The 13,567-nt window shown below is 39.7% G+C and overlaps 1 protein-coding gene across 1 annotated transcript in view; it reads right to left on the bottom strand.

Moving 5' to 3' along the window:
- Positions 1 to 13,567, bottom strand: part of LOC100654884 (phosphatidylinositol 3,4,5-trisphosphate 3-phosphatase TPTE2-like) — a 311,464-nt gene that overhangs the window by 103,726 nt on the left and 194,171 nt on the right. Inside the window, exon 10 of the mRNA XM_064270194.1 lies at positions 7,063 to 7,113. Within this exon, the coding sequence (XP_064126264.1) occupies positions 7,063 to 7,113 (51 nt within the window). The remainder of the gene's footprint in view (positions 1 to 7,062; positions 7,114 to 13,567) is intronic.

Here is a 13,567-nt window from a genome sequence, read left to right as displayed (position 1 = left end):
AATATACGCAAGTACTTAGCTTTTGCTGAGAGCGCACTTCTCCTCAGGTTCCAGAGGTGTGAGTGGGCTGTGTGGCTGGCTGCTTCTCCCTGAGGAAGCTGCAGCCAAACGCTAGTACCAGCCTGCTGCCGCTACCGCCGCCACCGCCACCACTCTTGGAATGTTGCCTGAGGGCTCCCCGTTATTCAGGTCTAGTAACTCCTCTCCACTTCTGAACGGTCTGTTCCTCCCCTGCTCCTCTGTTTGTTGTCTAAGCTTGCCTTTCATGCTCAGGGCTCCCTGCTTGTCACCAATATACTCGTTTCACTTGTTTTTTCAGGTCTTTGTTGCAAAGGGGGCTCGAAAGAAGCGTCTGTCTATTCCGCCATCTTGGCTCTCCTATTTCTAACTTTTTGAGGAAGCATCAAATCAATTTCCAAAGTGGTTGTACCATTTTACCTTCCCACCAGCAGTGTATAAGTGTTTCGATCTGACCACAACCTTGCCAACATTTATTATTTTGTGTTTTTGGATTCATCCCAGCCTTGTTGGGGTGAGATGGTATCTCACGGTAGTTTTGATTTGCATTTCTCTAATGGCTAAAGATTGTAAGCATTTCCTCATGTGTCTGTTACCGGCCTGAATGTCTTCTTTGGTGAAGCGCCTGTTCATATCCTTTGCCCCTTTTTTATTGGGTTATTTGTCTTTTAGTTGTAGAGTTTTCGCAGCATCATGTAGATTTTAGAGATCAGATTCTGACTGGAACTGTCATAGCCAAAAACTTTTTCCCAGTCTGTAGGTAATCTTTTTACTCTTTTGGTGAAGTCTTTGGATAAGCATAGGTGTTTGATTTTTAGGAGCTCCCAGTTATCTAGTTTCTCCTCTGGTGTTTGTTCATTATTAGCAATGTTTTGTATACTGTTTATGCCATGTATTAGGGCTCCTATTTTTTCTTCCACAACCTTTATCGTTTTAGATTTTTTATTTAGGTCTTTGATCCATTTTGAGTTCGTTTTTGTGCATGGTGTGAGGTATGGGTCTTGTTTCATTTTTTTGCAGATGGATATCAACTTATGCCAGCACCATTTGTTAAAGAGAATTGTCTTTTCCCCATTTAACAGACTTTGGGCCTTTGTCAAACATCAGCTGCTCATATGTGGATGCATTTATGTCTGGATTCTCAGTTCTGTTCCACTGGTCTATGTATCTGTTGTTATACCAGTACCGGACTGTTTTGACTACTGTGGCATTATAATAGGTTCTTAAAGCAGGTAGTATGAGGCCTCCCACTCTGTTCTTTTTCAGTAATGCTTTACTTATCTGGGGCCTCTTTCCCTTCCATATGAAGTTGGTGATTTGTTTCTCATCTCATTAAAAAATGTCATTGGTATTTGGATTGGGGTTGCTTTGTATCTATAGATTGCTTTGGGTAGAATAGAAATTTTTACGACGTTGAGTCTTGCTGTCCATGAGCAAGGTATGTTTTTCCATTTATGAAGTCTCTTTTGGTTTCTTGCAGTAGTGTCTTGTAGTTTTCTTTGTGTAGGTCTTTTATGTCTCTGGTTAGATTTATTCCAAAGTATTTTATTTTCTTGGGGGCTATTGTAAGTGGTATTCATTTGGTAATTTCCTCTTCGACATTCTCTTTGTTGGTGTAGAGGAATCCAACTAATTTTTATTTTGTATCCTGATAATTTGCTGAACTTTTCTATTAGTTTCAGTAGCTTTCCTGAGGATTCTTCAGGGTTTTCTGTGTCTAAGATTTAAGATTATGTCATCTGCAGATAGAGATACTTTTACTTCTTCCTTACCAATCTGGATGCTCTTTCTTTCTTTATCTAGCCTAATTGCTCTGGCTAGGACCTCCAGCACAATGTTGAATAAAGGGCATCCTTGTCTGGTTCCCGTTCTCAAGGGGAATGCTTTCAGACTCTCTCCATGATGATGTTGGCTGTTGGCTTTGTATAAATGCCCTTTATTATGTTGAGGAATTTCCCTTCTATTCCTATTTTGCTGAGAGTTTTTATCATGAATTGGTGTCGGACTTTGTCAAATGCCTTTTCTGCATCAATTGATAAGATCATGTGGCTCTCGTCCTTTCTTTTATTTATGTGATGGATTACATTGATTGTTTTTCTAGTGTTGAACCATCCCTGTGTACCTGGTATGAATCCCACTTGGTAATGGTGAATTGTTTTTCTGATATGTTGTTGAATTCTTTTGGCTGGAATTTTGTTGAGGATTTCGCATCTAAGTTCATGAGGGAAATAGTTCTGTATTTTTCTTTTTTGTGTGGTGTCTTTACCTGGTTTTGGTATCAGAGAAATGCCGGCTTCATAGAATGAGTTTGGGAGTATTCCATCCTTTTCTATGCTCTGAAATACCTTTAGTAATATTAGTGCTAACTCTTCTCTGAAAGTTTGATAAAAGTCTCCAGTGAAGCCGTCGGGGCCAGAGGTTTTTTTTTTTTTTGGCGGGGGTGGGGGGGGAGTTTTTAAATTACCTTTCAATCTCTTCTTTTGTTATGGGTTTATTTAGTAGTTTTACCTCTGTTTGTGTTAATTTAGGAAAGTAGTGTGTTTCCAGAAATTTGTTCATTTATTCTAGGTTTTCAAGTTTGTTAGAGTATTATTTTTCATAGTAATAAGATATGATTCTTTTAATTTCAGATGGTTCTGTTGTGATATCATCCATCTCTTTTCTTAATAGGGTTATTTGTTTTGTGTCCTGTTTTTCTTTTGTCAGTCTGGCCAATGGCTTATCAATTTTGTTAATCTTTTCAAAGAACCAGCTTTTGGTCTTAATTCTTTGGGTTCTTTTTCTGTTTTCTATTTCATTTAATTCTGCTCTAATTTTTATTATTTTCTTTCTTCTGGTGCCTGAGGGTTTCTTTTGTTGTTCTCTTCCTATTTGTTTATGTTATAGGGATAATTCTTTGATTTTGGTCTTTCTTCTTTTTGGATGTGAGCATTTATTGCTATGAATTGACTTCTGAGGACTGCCTTAGCTGTGTTCCAGAGATTCTAATAGGAAGTGTTTTCACTATCATTTGATTCTATGAATTTCTTCATTTCATCTTTAATTTCTTCTATAATTCAGTCATTTTTGAGCAAGGTGTTGTTCAGTTTCCATGTATTTGATTTTTTTCCTTGCCTTTTCTGTTATTGATTTCTACTTTTATGGCTTTATGGCCAGAGAAGGTGCTTTGTAATATTTCAATGTTTTGGATTCATTAAGGTTGGTTTTATGACGTAATAAAAAACCCCCAGTGCCGTCAACTCGATTCTGACTCATAGCAACCCTATAGGACAGAGTAGAACTGCCCCATAGAGTTTCCAAGGAGCACCTGGTGGATTCGAACTGCTGACCTTATGACGTAATATGTGGTCTATTCTAGAGAATGTTCCATGTGGGCTGGAAAAGAAAGTATACTTGTCTGCTTTTGGATGGAGTGTTCTGTATATGTGTATGAAGTCAAGTTGGTTGATTGTGGTATTTAGATCTTCCATGTCTTTATTGGGCTTCTTTCTTGATGCTTTTCCTCATTGAAAGTGGTGTGTTGAAGTCTCCTATTATTATTGTGGAGCTATCTCACTTTTCAATGCTGATAGAGTTTGTTTTATGTATCTCAAAGCCCTGTCGTTGGGAGTACAAATATTTAATACGGTAATATCATCCTGGTATATTGTCCCTTTAATTATTATATAGTTGTCTTTCCTTGTCCTTTGTGGTGGATTTAACTTTAAAGTCTATTTTGTCAGAAATTAGTATTGCCACTCCTACTCTTTTTTGATTGTTGTTTGCTTGATACATTTTTTTCTTCCTTATGAGTTTTAGTTTGTTTGTGTGTTTAAGTCTAAGGTGTGTCTCTTGTAGGCAACATATAGACTGATCACGTTTTTTATCCATTCTCCCACTCTCTGTCTCTTTAGTGGTCCATTTAGTCTATTTACATTCAGTGTAATTATGCATAGGTATGAGTTTAGTGCTGTCATTTTGATGTCTTTTTTTGTGTGTGGTTGACAGTTTCTTTTTTCCACTTAATTTTTGTGCTGAGTAGTTTTTCTTTCTACATTGTCTTTTCCTCTTTTCCATTATCGTTGATTTTGCTCTTGCTGAGTCTTTATTTTTTTCTTGTATTTTATTTTTATGTGTACGATTGTTAGTCTCCTTTGTGGTTACCTTATTATTTACCCTATTTTTCTAAGTTTAAACCAAACTTTTATCTCTTCATATCACCTTAACTTCCTCTCTATATGAAAGACCTATAACTACATTTTTTAGTCCCTCTTCATTGATTTAATGTTGTCATCTTTTCATAATGATGTCTCTGTTTCCCTGTTTTGAGCATTTTTTTATCTCGATTTATTGTTGATTTCCCTATCTGGAATGATACCTGGTTTCTCTGTCCTGCGTTCTAATCTTGGGTTGTTATCTGACGTTACTGATTTTATAACCAGAGGACTCCCTTTAGTATTTCTTGTAGCTTTGGTTTGTTTTTTGTCAATTCCCCAAACTTCTGTTTATCTGGAAATGTCCTAATTTTGCCTTCGTATTTGAGATAGTTTTGCTGAATATATGATTCTTTGCTGGCAATTTTTTTTTTTCCTTCAAGGATTTATGTATGTCATTCCATTGCCTTCTTGCCTGCACGGTTTGTGCTGAGTAGTCCGAACTTATTCTTATTGACTGTACTTTGTAGGTGACTTTTCATTTATCCTAGCAGCTCTTAAAATTCTCCCTTTATCTTCAGTTTTGGAAAGTTTGATTATAATATGCCTTGGTGACTTTCTTTTGGGATGTACCTTGTGTGGGGTTTGATAAGCATCTTGGATAGATATCTTCTCGTCTTTCATGATATTCGGGGTGCTTTTGCCAACAGGTCTTCAGCAATTCTCTCCATATTTTGTTTTCCCTCCCTGTTCTGGTACTCTAATCACTTGTAGGTTATTTCTCTTTATAGAGTCCCACATGATTCTTAGGTTTTCTTCATTTTTTAAAATTCTTTTATCTGATTTTTTTTCTAATATATTGGTGCCACATGTTTATCTTCAATCTAACTAATTCTGGCTTCCATTTCCTCAATTCTCTTCCTCTGACTTCTATTGAGTTGTCTAATTCTGAAATTTTGTTGTTAATCTTCTGAGTGTCTGATTGCCACCTCTCTACAGATTCTTACAGCCTATTAAATTTTTCGTTATGCTCTTGAATAACCATCTTAATTTCCTCGACTGCTTTATCTGTGTGTTCCTTGACTTGTTCTGCATTTTGCCTGATCCCCTTCCTGATCTCTTGAAGAGTTCTGTATATTAATCTTTTGTATTCTACCTCTGGTAATTCCAGGAATAGATCTCCATCCAGAAGATTTCTTTATTCTTTTTTTGGGAGCTTGTTGAAGTGATCGTGGTCTGCTTCTTTATGTGATTTAATACTGACCATTGTTTCTGAGCCATCTATAAGTTATTGTATTAATTTATTTTATGTTTGCTTACTGTGTCCTAGCTTCTTGCTTTGTTTTGTTTTGATATACCCAAATAGGCTGCTCAAGTGAGCTACCTTGAGTATTGGAGCCTTTGGAGCTTTAATATCCCATCACCAGATGGCTAGAGCTGCTACCAGGTATATGAGCCTAGCAGTCCATTCACTTTTCTTGTATGGATCCAGCTCAGGTGTCTAGGTAGTCAGTCACCTTGTGTGTGGTGCAAGGTGTCGCCTATAGTCATAGAGGAGTAGTGTTGATTGGTGCATGTACAAGTTTCTGGTAGAAGGAGGGGGTCACACTCTGAGCAAGGCAGGGGGTTGACAACATCCCCCGAGTGTCTGTGAGGAAGGTGCATCCTTGCTCTGTAGAGCACACAGGAGGGTGGGCTTTGCAGCCATACCATAGGCCTCCAATGCTTTTAACCGTAAGGACTAGGAGGCACCACTTATCTTTGTACACCTGTTGTGGGTGGCTAGGTGGTGTGGGTGGAGCCACTAGTCCTCAGGTCCCTTATGTGGGTAGGTGAGGACCCTGCTTAATAGGTAGAGTGGCATCGAACATCAAAAACCCGCCGCTCCACTACACAGCTGAAACAGTTAAAGCAGACCTCAGGCACATACACCCTTGCACTGTAACAACAATGGCCTAGCTGCTGAAATGGGGCTACATGAGTCCATTCAGTGGTGAAAGGCATTGAAAATCTGCGGGTCCCTTGTGCCTGGAAAGGAGCCACTTCTGCCCTAAATTCCCAGCTTGAGGAAGCCAGCAGATTATTTGTTAATTTATTCCTTCTCCCTAACTGCGAGAATGGCTCAGGGTGCACAGCAGGATCTATCTCAGGCCCAGGGAAATTGACTGTTACCGAAGCCGACTTGGGTCCTGCACAGAGGCAGGAGGCATCAGATAAATGGGAGAGGATTCTTTCGAAAGGGGAGGTATTTGATCTGCATGGTAAATTAGACGCTAGCACTTGTCTTATGACAAGAGCATTGTTCTTCACTGATTTTGGAGGCGTGAGTAGACTCTGTGCTGCTGGCTCTCTGTGGCTAAGGAAACCGTGGCCCGAACTCTACTGCCAGCCCTGCCGAGGTCGTGCCAGGGGATCAGGCCTGAGGGGCACCAATTCTTGCCAAGTCAAGTCCAGCAACTCCTCGCTGCTTCTGAACCATCTCTCCCTCCCCCTGCCACTTAATCCAATTTCTTAACTTTGCCTTTGATGTTCAGGGCTCCCAGCTTGTCATATATATAATCAATTCACTTGTTTTTTCAGGTGTTTGTTGTAAGAGGGGCCACTGAAAATGTCCGGACTACTCTGCCATCTTGGCCCTGCCTCCTGGAAATGTTTTTTGCTTTGTTTTGTTTTTTCAGATGCTTTCCCATTTAAAAAATATTGATATTAAACACTCAATTACATCCATTTCCAGATTCTTACAAGGAGCCCTGGTGACTCAGCGGTTAAGACCTTCGCTGCTATCCAAAAGGTCAGCAGTTCGAATAACCAACCATTCCTTGGAAACCCTGTGGAGCAGTTCTACTCTGTCCTATAGCGTCACTGTGAGTCAGAATTCACTCAACAGCAATGGGTTTAGAGTCTCACATACCTGAATGAAAAGGATGACACAAGTGAATTCACAATTCTCTTAGTCTTGCTACTGCAAAATAAGTAGAAATTAATAAAATTTTAGTTTCTATATTTAGCACAGATTTCCTCTAACATATATATTTAATCAAAAAAACAAAGGCCTTCATAAGTGTAATTTAAAAAGAAAATTCTTTAGAAGTTATTACTCATAACTGTAAAAAGTTTCTTTCTGCAGCATTTTTTTACTTCCATATCTATATATAAATATACATGACTAAAATACTAAACATTAGATATCTAATAACCTTTTCCTTGCTTGTAAAACCTCAAACCCACCTTTATAGCAATATCAAAATTGGGATCATCAACTAAAGCAACATAGCATGGAGGCAGAGGGAGTGCTAGAAGACCTGTGTTCCAATGTCGCTCTCCCATTAATGAGCTGTGGGATCCTAGGCAAGTCATCAAAATATGGTGTAGAGAGATAATGGAATAACACACAGCCACAAAAAGGAACAGGCTACTGAGTATACATATAATAACATGAATGGATTTTCAATGTGTTATGCTAAGTGTTGAAGCCAGTTTCAATTGACTACATACTGTTTGATTCCATTATATCACATTCTGGGAAAAGACAAACAATAGGGGCAGAAAATAAATCAGTGATTGCCAAGGGCAAAGGTACTTGAGAAATTTTGGTGGTATAGTATGACTGTGTTTTATCATTATGGCAGTAGTTACATGACTACATGCATTTGCCAAAACTCATAGAACTCTCCCACACAACACAAAATTCATTATATGTAAATTATACCTTAATGTTTAAAAGGTGTGCTGAAATCAAAAGGAAAGTTAAATGGTGAAATAGGATAGAGTCTGTAAGCAGATCCAATATATAGGGATTCAGAATATAATAGAGAGGGGGAGAGTGATGCCAGCAAAATTGTGGAGTAGGCATCTCTAAACCCCTTTACTCTATAAAAATATTGAAATACAAGCAAACTCTGTCGGAACTAACTTTGTCAGAACTCTGGAAAACAGTCAATGGTTTATAGCAACAAAGTGAACACTGAACCAAGAAAAAAGCAAAAAAATTGGTAGGAAAGCTTTGTGGCTTTTTTACTTGACCATGTTTTATCCTCCCCCCAACTCAGCAGATGTCTTGAAGATGGTAGCCCACATTACTAGTGTGGGACCCTGGTTCCTGGCTCCAGAAGGAGCAGAGCAGGTTTATTATTTTTTTTTAACAGTTTTTAAATTGTACTTTAGATGAAGGTTTACAGAGTAAATTAGTTTTTCATTAAACAATTAATACACATATTGCTTTGTGACAGTGGTTGCCAACCCCATCACATGTCAAGACTCTTCCCTTCTCCATCTTGGGTTTCTCATTACCAGCTTTCCTATCCCCTCCTGTGTTTTCGTCCTTGCCCCTGAACTGATGTGCCCATTTAGTTTTGTTTTGTTTTATGGGCATATCTAATCTTCGGGTGAATCTCAGGAGAGACTTCAGTACTGAATTAAAAAGGTGTCTGGGGGCCATACTATTGGGGTTTATCCTGTCTCTGTCAGACCAGTAAGTCTGGCCTTTTTTTTTTTTTGTGAGTTGGAATTTTGTTCTACATATTTCTTCAGCTGTCAGGGACCCTCTATTGTGATCCCTGTCAGAGCAGCCAGTGGTGGTAGCCAGCACCATCTAGCTGTGCTGGACTCAGTCTGGTGGAGGCTGTGGTAGTTGTGATCCATTAGTCTTTTGGACTAATCTTTCCCTTGTGTCTTTAGTTTTCTTCATTCTCCCTTTCTCTAGACAGAGTGGGACCAGTGGAGTATCTTAGATGGCTGTTCACAAGCTTTTAAAACCTCAGACACTACTCACCAAACTAGGATGCAGAACATTTTCTTTGTAAACTATGTTATGCCAATTGAGCTAGATGTTCCCCGAGACCATGGTCTCCAGCCCTGATCCCAATAATTTGGTTCTCAGGGAGTTTGGATGTGTCTATGAAGCTTCTGTGACCGTACCTTGGGCGAGTTGTGCTGACTTCCTCAGTATTGTGTTCTGTCTTATCCTTCAACAAAGTTACCACTTAACTATTGCCTAGTTAGTGTTTTTCCCTTTCCACCCCTGCCCTCCTTAAAAAAAAAAAAAATATAGTAACCATCAAAGATTGTTTCTTTTTGTGTATAAACCTTTTCATGAGTTTTTATAATAGGGAGCTCACACAGTATTTGTCCTTTTGTGATTATTTCACTCAGCAAAATGCCCTCCATTTTCACCCAGGTTGTGAGATGTTTTGCAGATTCTTCATTATTCTTTATTGTTGCTTAGTGTTCCATTTTTGTATGTACCACAGTTTGTTTCTCCATTCATCTGTTGATGGGCCTTAGGTTGTTTCCATCTTTTTGCTATTGTGAATAATGCTGCAATGAACATGGGTGTGCATATGTCTAATCCTGTGACGGCTTTTATTTTTCTAGGATATATCTCTAGGAGTAAGATTGCTGGGTCATATGATATTTCTATTTCTAGCTTTTTAAGGATGTGCCACATTGTTTTCCAAAATGGTTGTACCACTTTACATTCCCACCAGCAGCCTATAAGAGTTCTAAGCTCTCCAAAACCTCTCCAACATCTGTTATTTTCTGTTTTTTTGATTCATGACAGTAATGTCTGGATATGATGGTATCTCATTGTAGTTTTGATTTGCATTTCTCTAATGGCTAGTGATCATGAGCATTTCCTCATGTGTCTGTTGGTTGCCTGAATGTCTTCTTTGGTAAAATGTCTGTTCATACTCTTTGCCCACTTTTTAATTGGATTATTATTTTTCTTTTAGAAATGGTGGATTTTCCTATAGATTTTACAGATTAGACCTCTGTCGGATATGTCATACCCAAAAACTTTTTCCCATTCTGTAGGTTCTATTTTTACTCTTTTGTTGAACTCTTTTGATAAGCATAAGTGTTTCATTTTTAGAAGATCCCGGTTATCTAGCTTATCTTCTGGTGTTTGTGTTTTGTTAGTTACGGGTTGTATCCTGTTTATGGCATGTATGAGGGCCTCTAGCATTGACCCTATTTTTTCTTCTATGATCTTTATAGTTTCTGGTTTTATATTTCAGTCTTCAGTCCATTTTGAATCAGTTTTTGTGTATTGTGTGAGATATGCGTACTGTTTCTTTTTTTTCTTCTTCTTTTTTTACAAAGGGACACCCAGTTTTTCATGCATCATTTGTTAAAAAGACAGTCTTGGAGGCGGGGCCAAGATGGCGGACTAGGTAGATGCTACCTCGGATCCCTCTTGCAACAAAGACTCGGAAAAACAAGGGAATCGATCACATACATAACAATCTACGAACCCTGAACAACAAACACACATTTAGAGACAGAGAACGAACAAATACGGGGAAGCAATGACTGTTTTCGGAGCCTGGAGCCAGCGTCCCAGTCAGGTAACCTTGGTGCCGGGCTTAGGTCTGGGCCCAGGGGAGCTGAACTCAAAATCTTGTGACAGCGCAAACAAGGGGCGCAGCCCTACCCCCTGAACTGACCCCGGGAGGGGGCCCAGCTGGTCTGCGTGGGCAGCATGGTGACGCGGCTGGTGGGAGAAGTCCCCGGGAGGCAGTGACTGGATCTGGAGCCAGGAGTGCAACGTCCCAGCCGGGAAACCTTGGCGCCGGGCTTTTGACTGGGCGCTGTCATGGCGCAAGCACGGGACGCAGCCCTACTCCCCTGAACTAACCCCGGGAGGGGGCCCAGCCGGTCTTCAGGAGCGGCGTGGCGACGCGGCTGGTGGGATGAGAAGTCCCTGGGAGGCAGTGACTGATTTTGGAGCCAGGAGTGCAGCATCCCAGCAGGGGAACCTTGACGCTGGGCTTTGGATTGGCAGCGGAGGATCTGACCACGGCTTCGGCGGGACAGACCCTCGGGGGTAATCTCCACACAGCCAGCACACATAGGCGACACGCCCCTCAGGAATCTCAGATAAAATAGTCATTCCAAGCAAGATAAGCAACTTTGGCTATATTCCGAGGTGCTACTCTCCTATTTCTCTGAGCCCTCCCTCACCCTTCCAAGGCGGCTTCATTAACATTGGAATTTCCTGAGCCAGAGGGAGAACGGCTCCGGCTCCGCGGCGGCTTTGCTTTTCCCTTTTTTTTTTTTTTTTTTGGTCTTTTCCTAACCCATTCTTCTGGCCTGAGAGAAGGAACCACAAAAAACCCAGGGACCAAAAAGCCATCCCTAATTGGACTAAAAGCACAGAACCAGCTACAGCCAAGCATATATGATCAAAATCTCAGACTTTCACCCTTACAGGGAACAAGGTGGCAGTTATAATCCAAATGCAGTTCTGATAGGGATCTGACTGCATTTTTTTTTTAGCGGATTTTCTGGAAAAACAAGTTTCCCAGATCTGATATCCCTGCTTATTCAACAGAGCCCTAACTGACCTACAACAGGGAACTGAGGGCTGAAGCTCCCCCCAGACCACCTAGCCTCTTGCCTTAGGGGTCTAAGGAGGGTGACACCTACCAATCAGTAGAGGTACTTGCATTGGGGGCCTAAGGTACAGCTGCAGTGCCCTCCCACCAAGGTGCTATAGGAATAAAGACACACCTACCTCACTGACACTTGGGGGAAGCCTGTCAACATCCTGCCTCCCCTGGAGGGTGAATCCCAGCTGCTAATAGAATCTGGTGCACACAACTATCACCACTACTTCTCGAGGTGGATAGGTATTAGGGTGCAGCACACATTTGATGACCCAAAATCAGATTCTACTCAAGAATAGTGAATAGACTCAGGCATATATATCTGGCAACAGCCCAAACCAGCTGGTAATAGGTCATAAGTAAGTCAAGGGCTACAACAAACAAGACAGCACAATCTAGTAGCCCATCCACGTATATTGAAAGAAAACAAAACAAGATAAGACTCAGTGAGCAATTATAGAATAAACCACTACTTTTTTTTTTTTTTATATCTTAGTGATGGCTTGGAGACAGCAGTCGATATCAAACCACATAAAGAAGCAGACCATGACAGCTTCTACAACCCCCCAAACAAAAGAATCAAAATCTTTCCCAAATGAAGATACAATCCTGGAATTATCAGAGACAGAATATAAAAACTAATTTACAGAATGCTTCAAGACATCAGGGATGACCTCAGAAACGAAATAAGGCAAACTGCAGAAAAAGCCAAGGAAACACACTGATAAAGCAGTTGGAGAACTCAAAAAGATTATTCAAGAACATAGTGGAAAAATTAATAAGTTGCAAGAATCCATAGAGAGACAACATGTAGAAATCCAAAAGATTAACAATAAAATTACAGAATTAGACAATGCAATAGGAAGTCAGAGGAGCAGACTCGAGCAATTAGAATGCAGACTCGGAAATCTGGAGGACCAGGGAATTAACACCAACATAGCTGAAAAAAATCAGATAAAAGAATTTAAAAAAATGAAGAAACCCTAAGAATCATGTGGGACTCTATCAAGAAGGATAACTTGCATGTGATTGGAGTCCCAGAACAGGGAGGGTGGACAGAAAACACAGAGAAAATAGTTGAAGATCTGCTGACAGAAAACTTCCCTGACATCATGAAAGACGAAAGGATATCTATCCAAGATGCTCATCGAACCCCATTTAAGATTGATCCAAAAAGAAAAACACCAAGACGTATTATCATCAAACTTGCCAAAACCAAAGATAAAGAGAAAATTTTAAAAGCAGCCAGGGAGAAAAGAAAGGTCTCCTTCAAGGAAGAAACAATAAGAATGGGTTCAGACTACTCAGCAGAAACCATGCAGCCAAGAAGGCAATGGGATGACATATACAGAGCACTGAAGGAGAAAAACTGCCAGCTGAGGATCATATATCCAGCAAAACTCTCTCTCAAATATGGAGGCGAAATTAAGACATTTACAGAGAAACATAAGCTTAGAGAACTTGCAAAAACCAAACCAAAGCTACAAGAAATACTAAAGGAAATTGTTTGGTCAGAAAACCAATAATATCAGATACCAGCACAACACAAGGTCACAAAACAGAACATCCTGATATCAACTCAAATAGGGAAATCACACAAAAAAATTAAGATTAATTAAAAAATAAAAGCTCATAACAGGGAATCATTGAAGTCAATATGTAAAAGATCACAATAATCAAAAAGAGGGACTAAATACAGGTGGCATAGAACTGCCATATGGAGAGGGATACAAGGCGATATAGGACAATACAAGTTAGGTTTTTACTTAGAAAAATAGGGGTAAATACTAAGGTAACCACAAAGAGGTATAACAACTCCATAACGCAAGATAAAAGACAAGAAAAACGTAATGACTCAACAAACATAAAGTCAAACACTACGAAAATGAGGATCTCACAATTTACTAAAAAAAGTCTCAGCACAAAAAAGTAAGTGGAAAAATGAAATTGTCAACAACGCACATTAAAAAGGCATCAAAATGACAACACTAAACACTTATTTATCTATAATTACGCTGAATGTAAATG

The sequence above is a fragment of the Loxodonta africana genome, chromosome 17, assembly GCF_030014295.1.
Source record: "Loxodonta africana isolate mLoxAfr1 chromosome 17, mLoxAfr1.hap2, whole genome shotgun sequence".
Classification (NCBI taxonomy): Eukaryota; Metazoa; Chordata; class Mammalia; order Proboscidea; family Elephantidae; genus Loxodonta; species Loxodonta africana.
The sequence above is the reverse complement of the archived record's forward strand: the minus strand, read 5'-3'. Positions and strand labels throughout refer to the sequence as shown.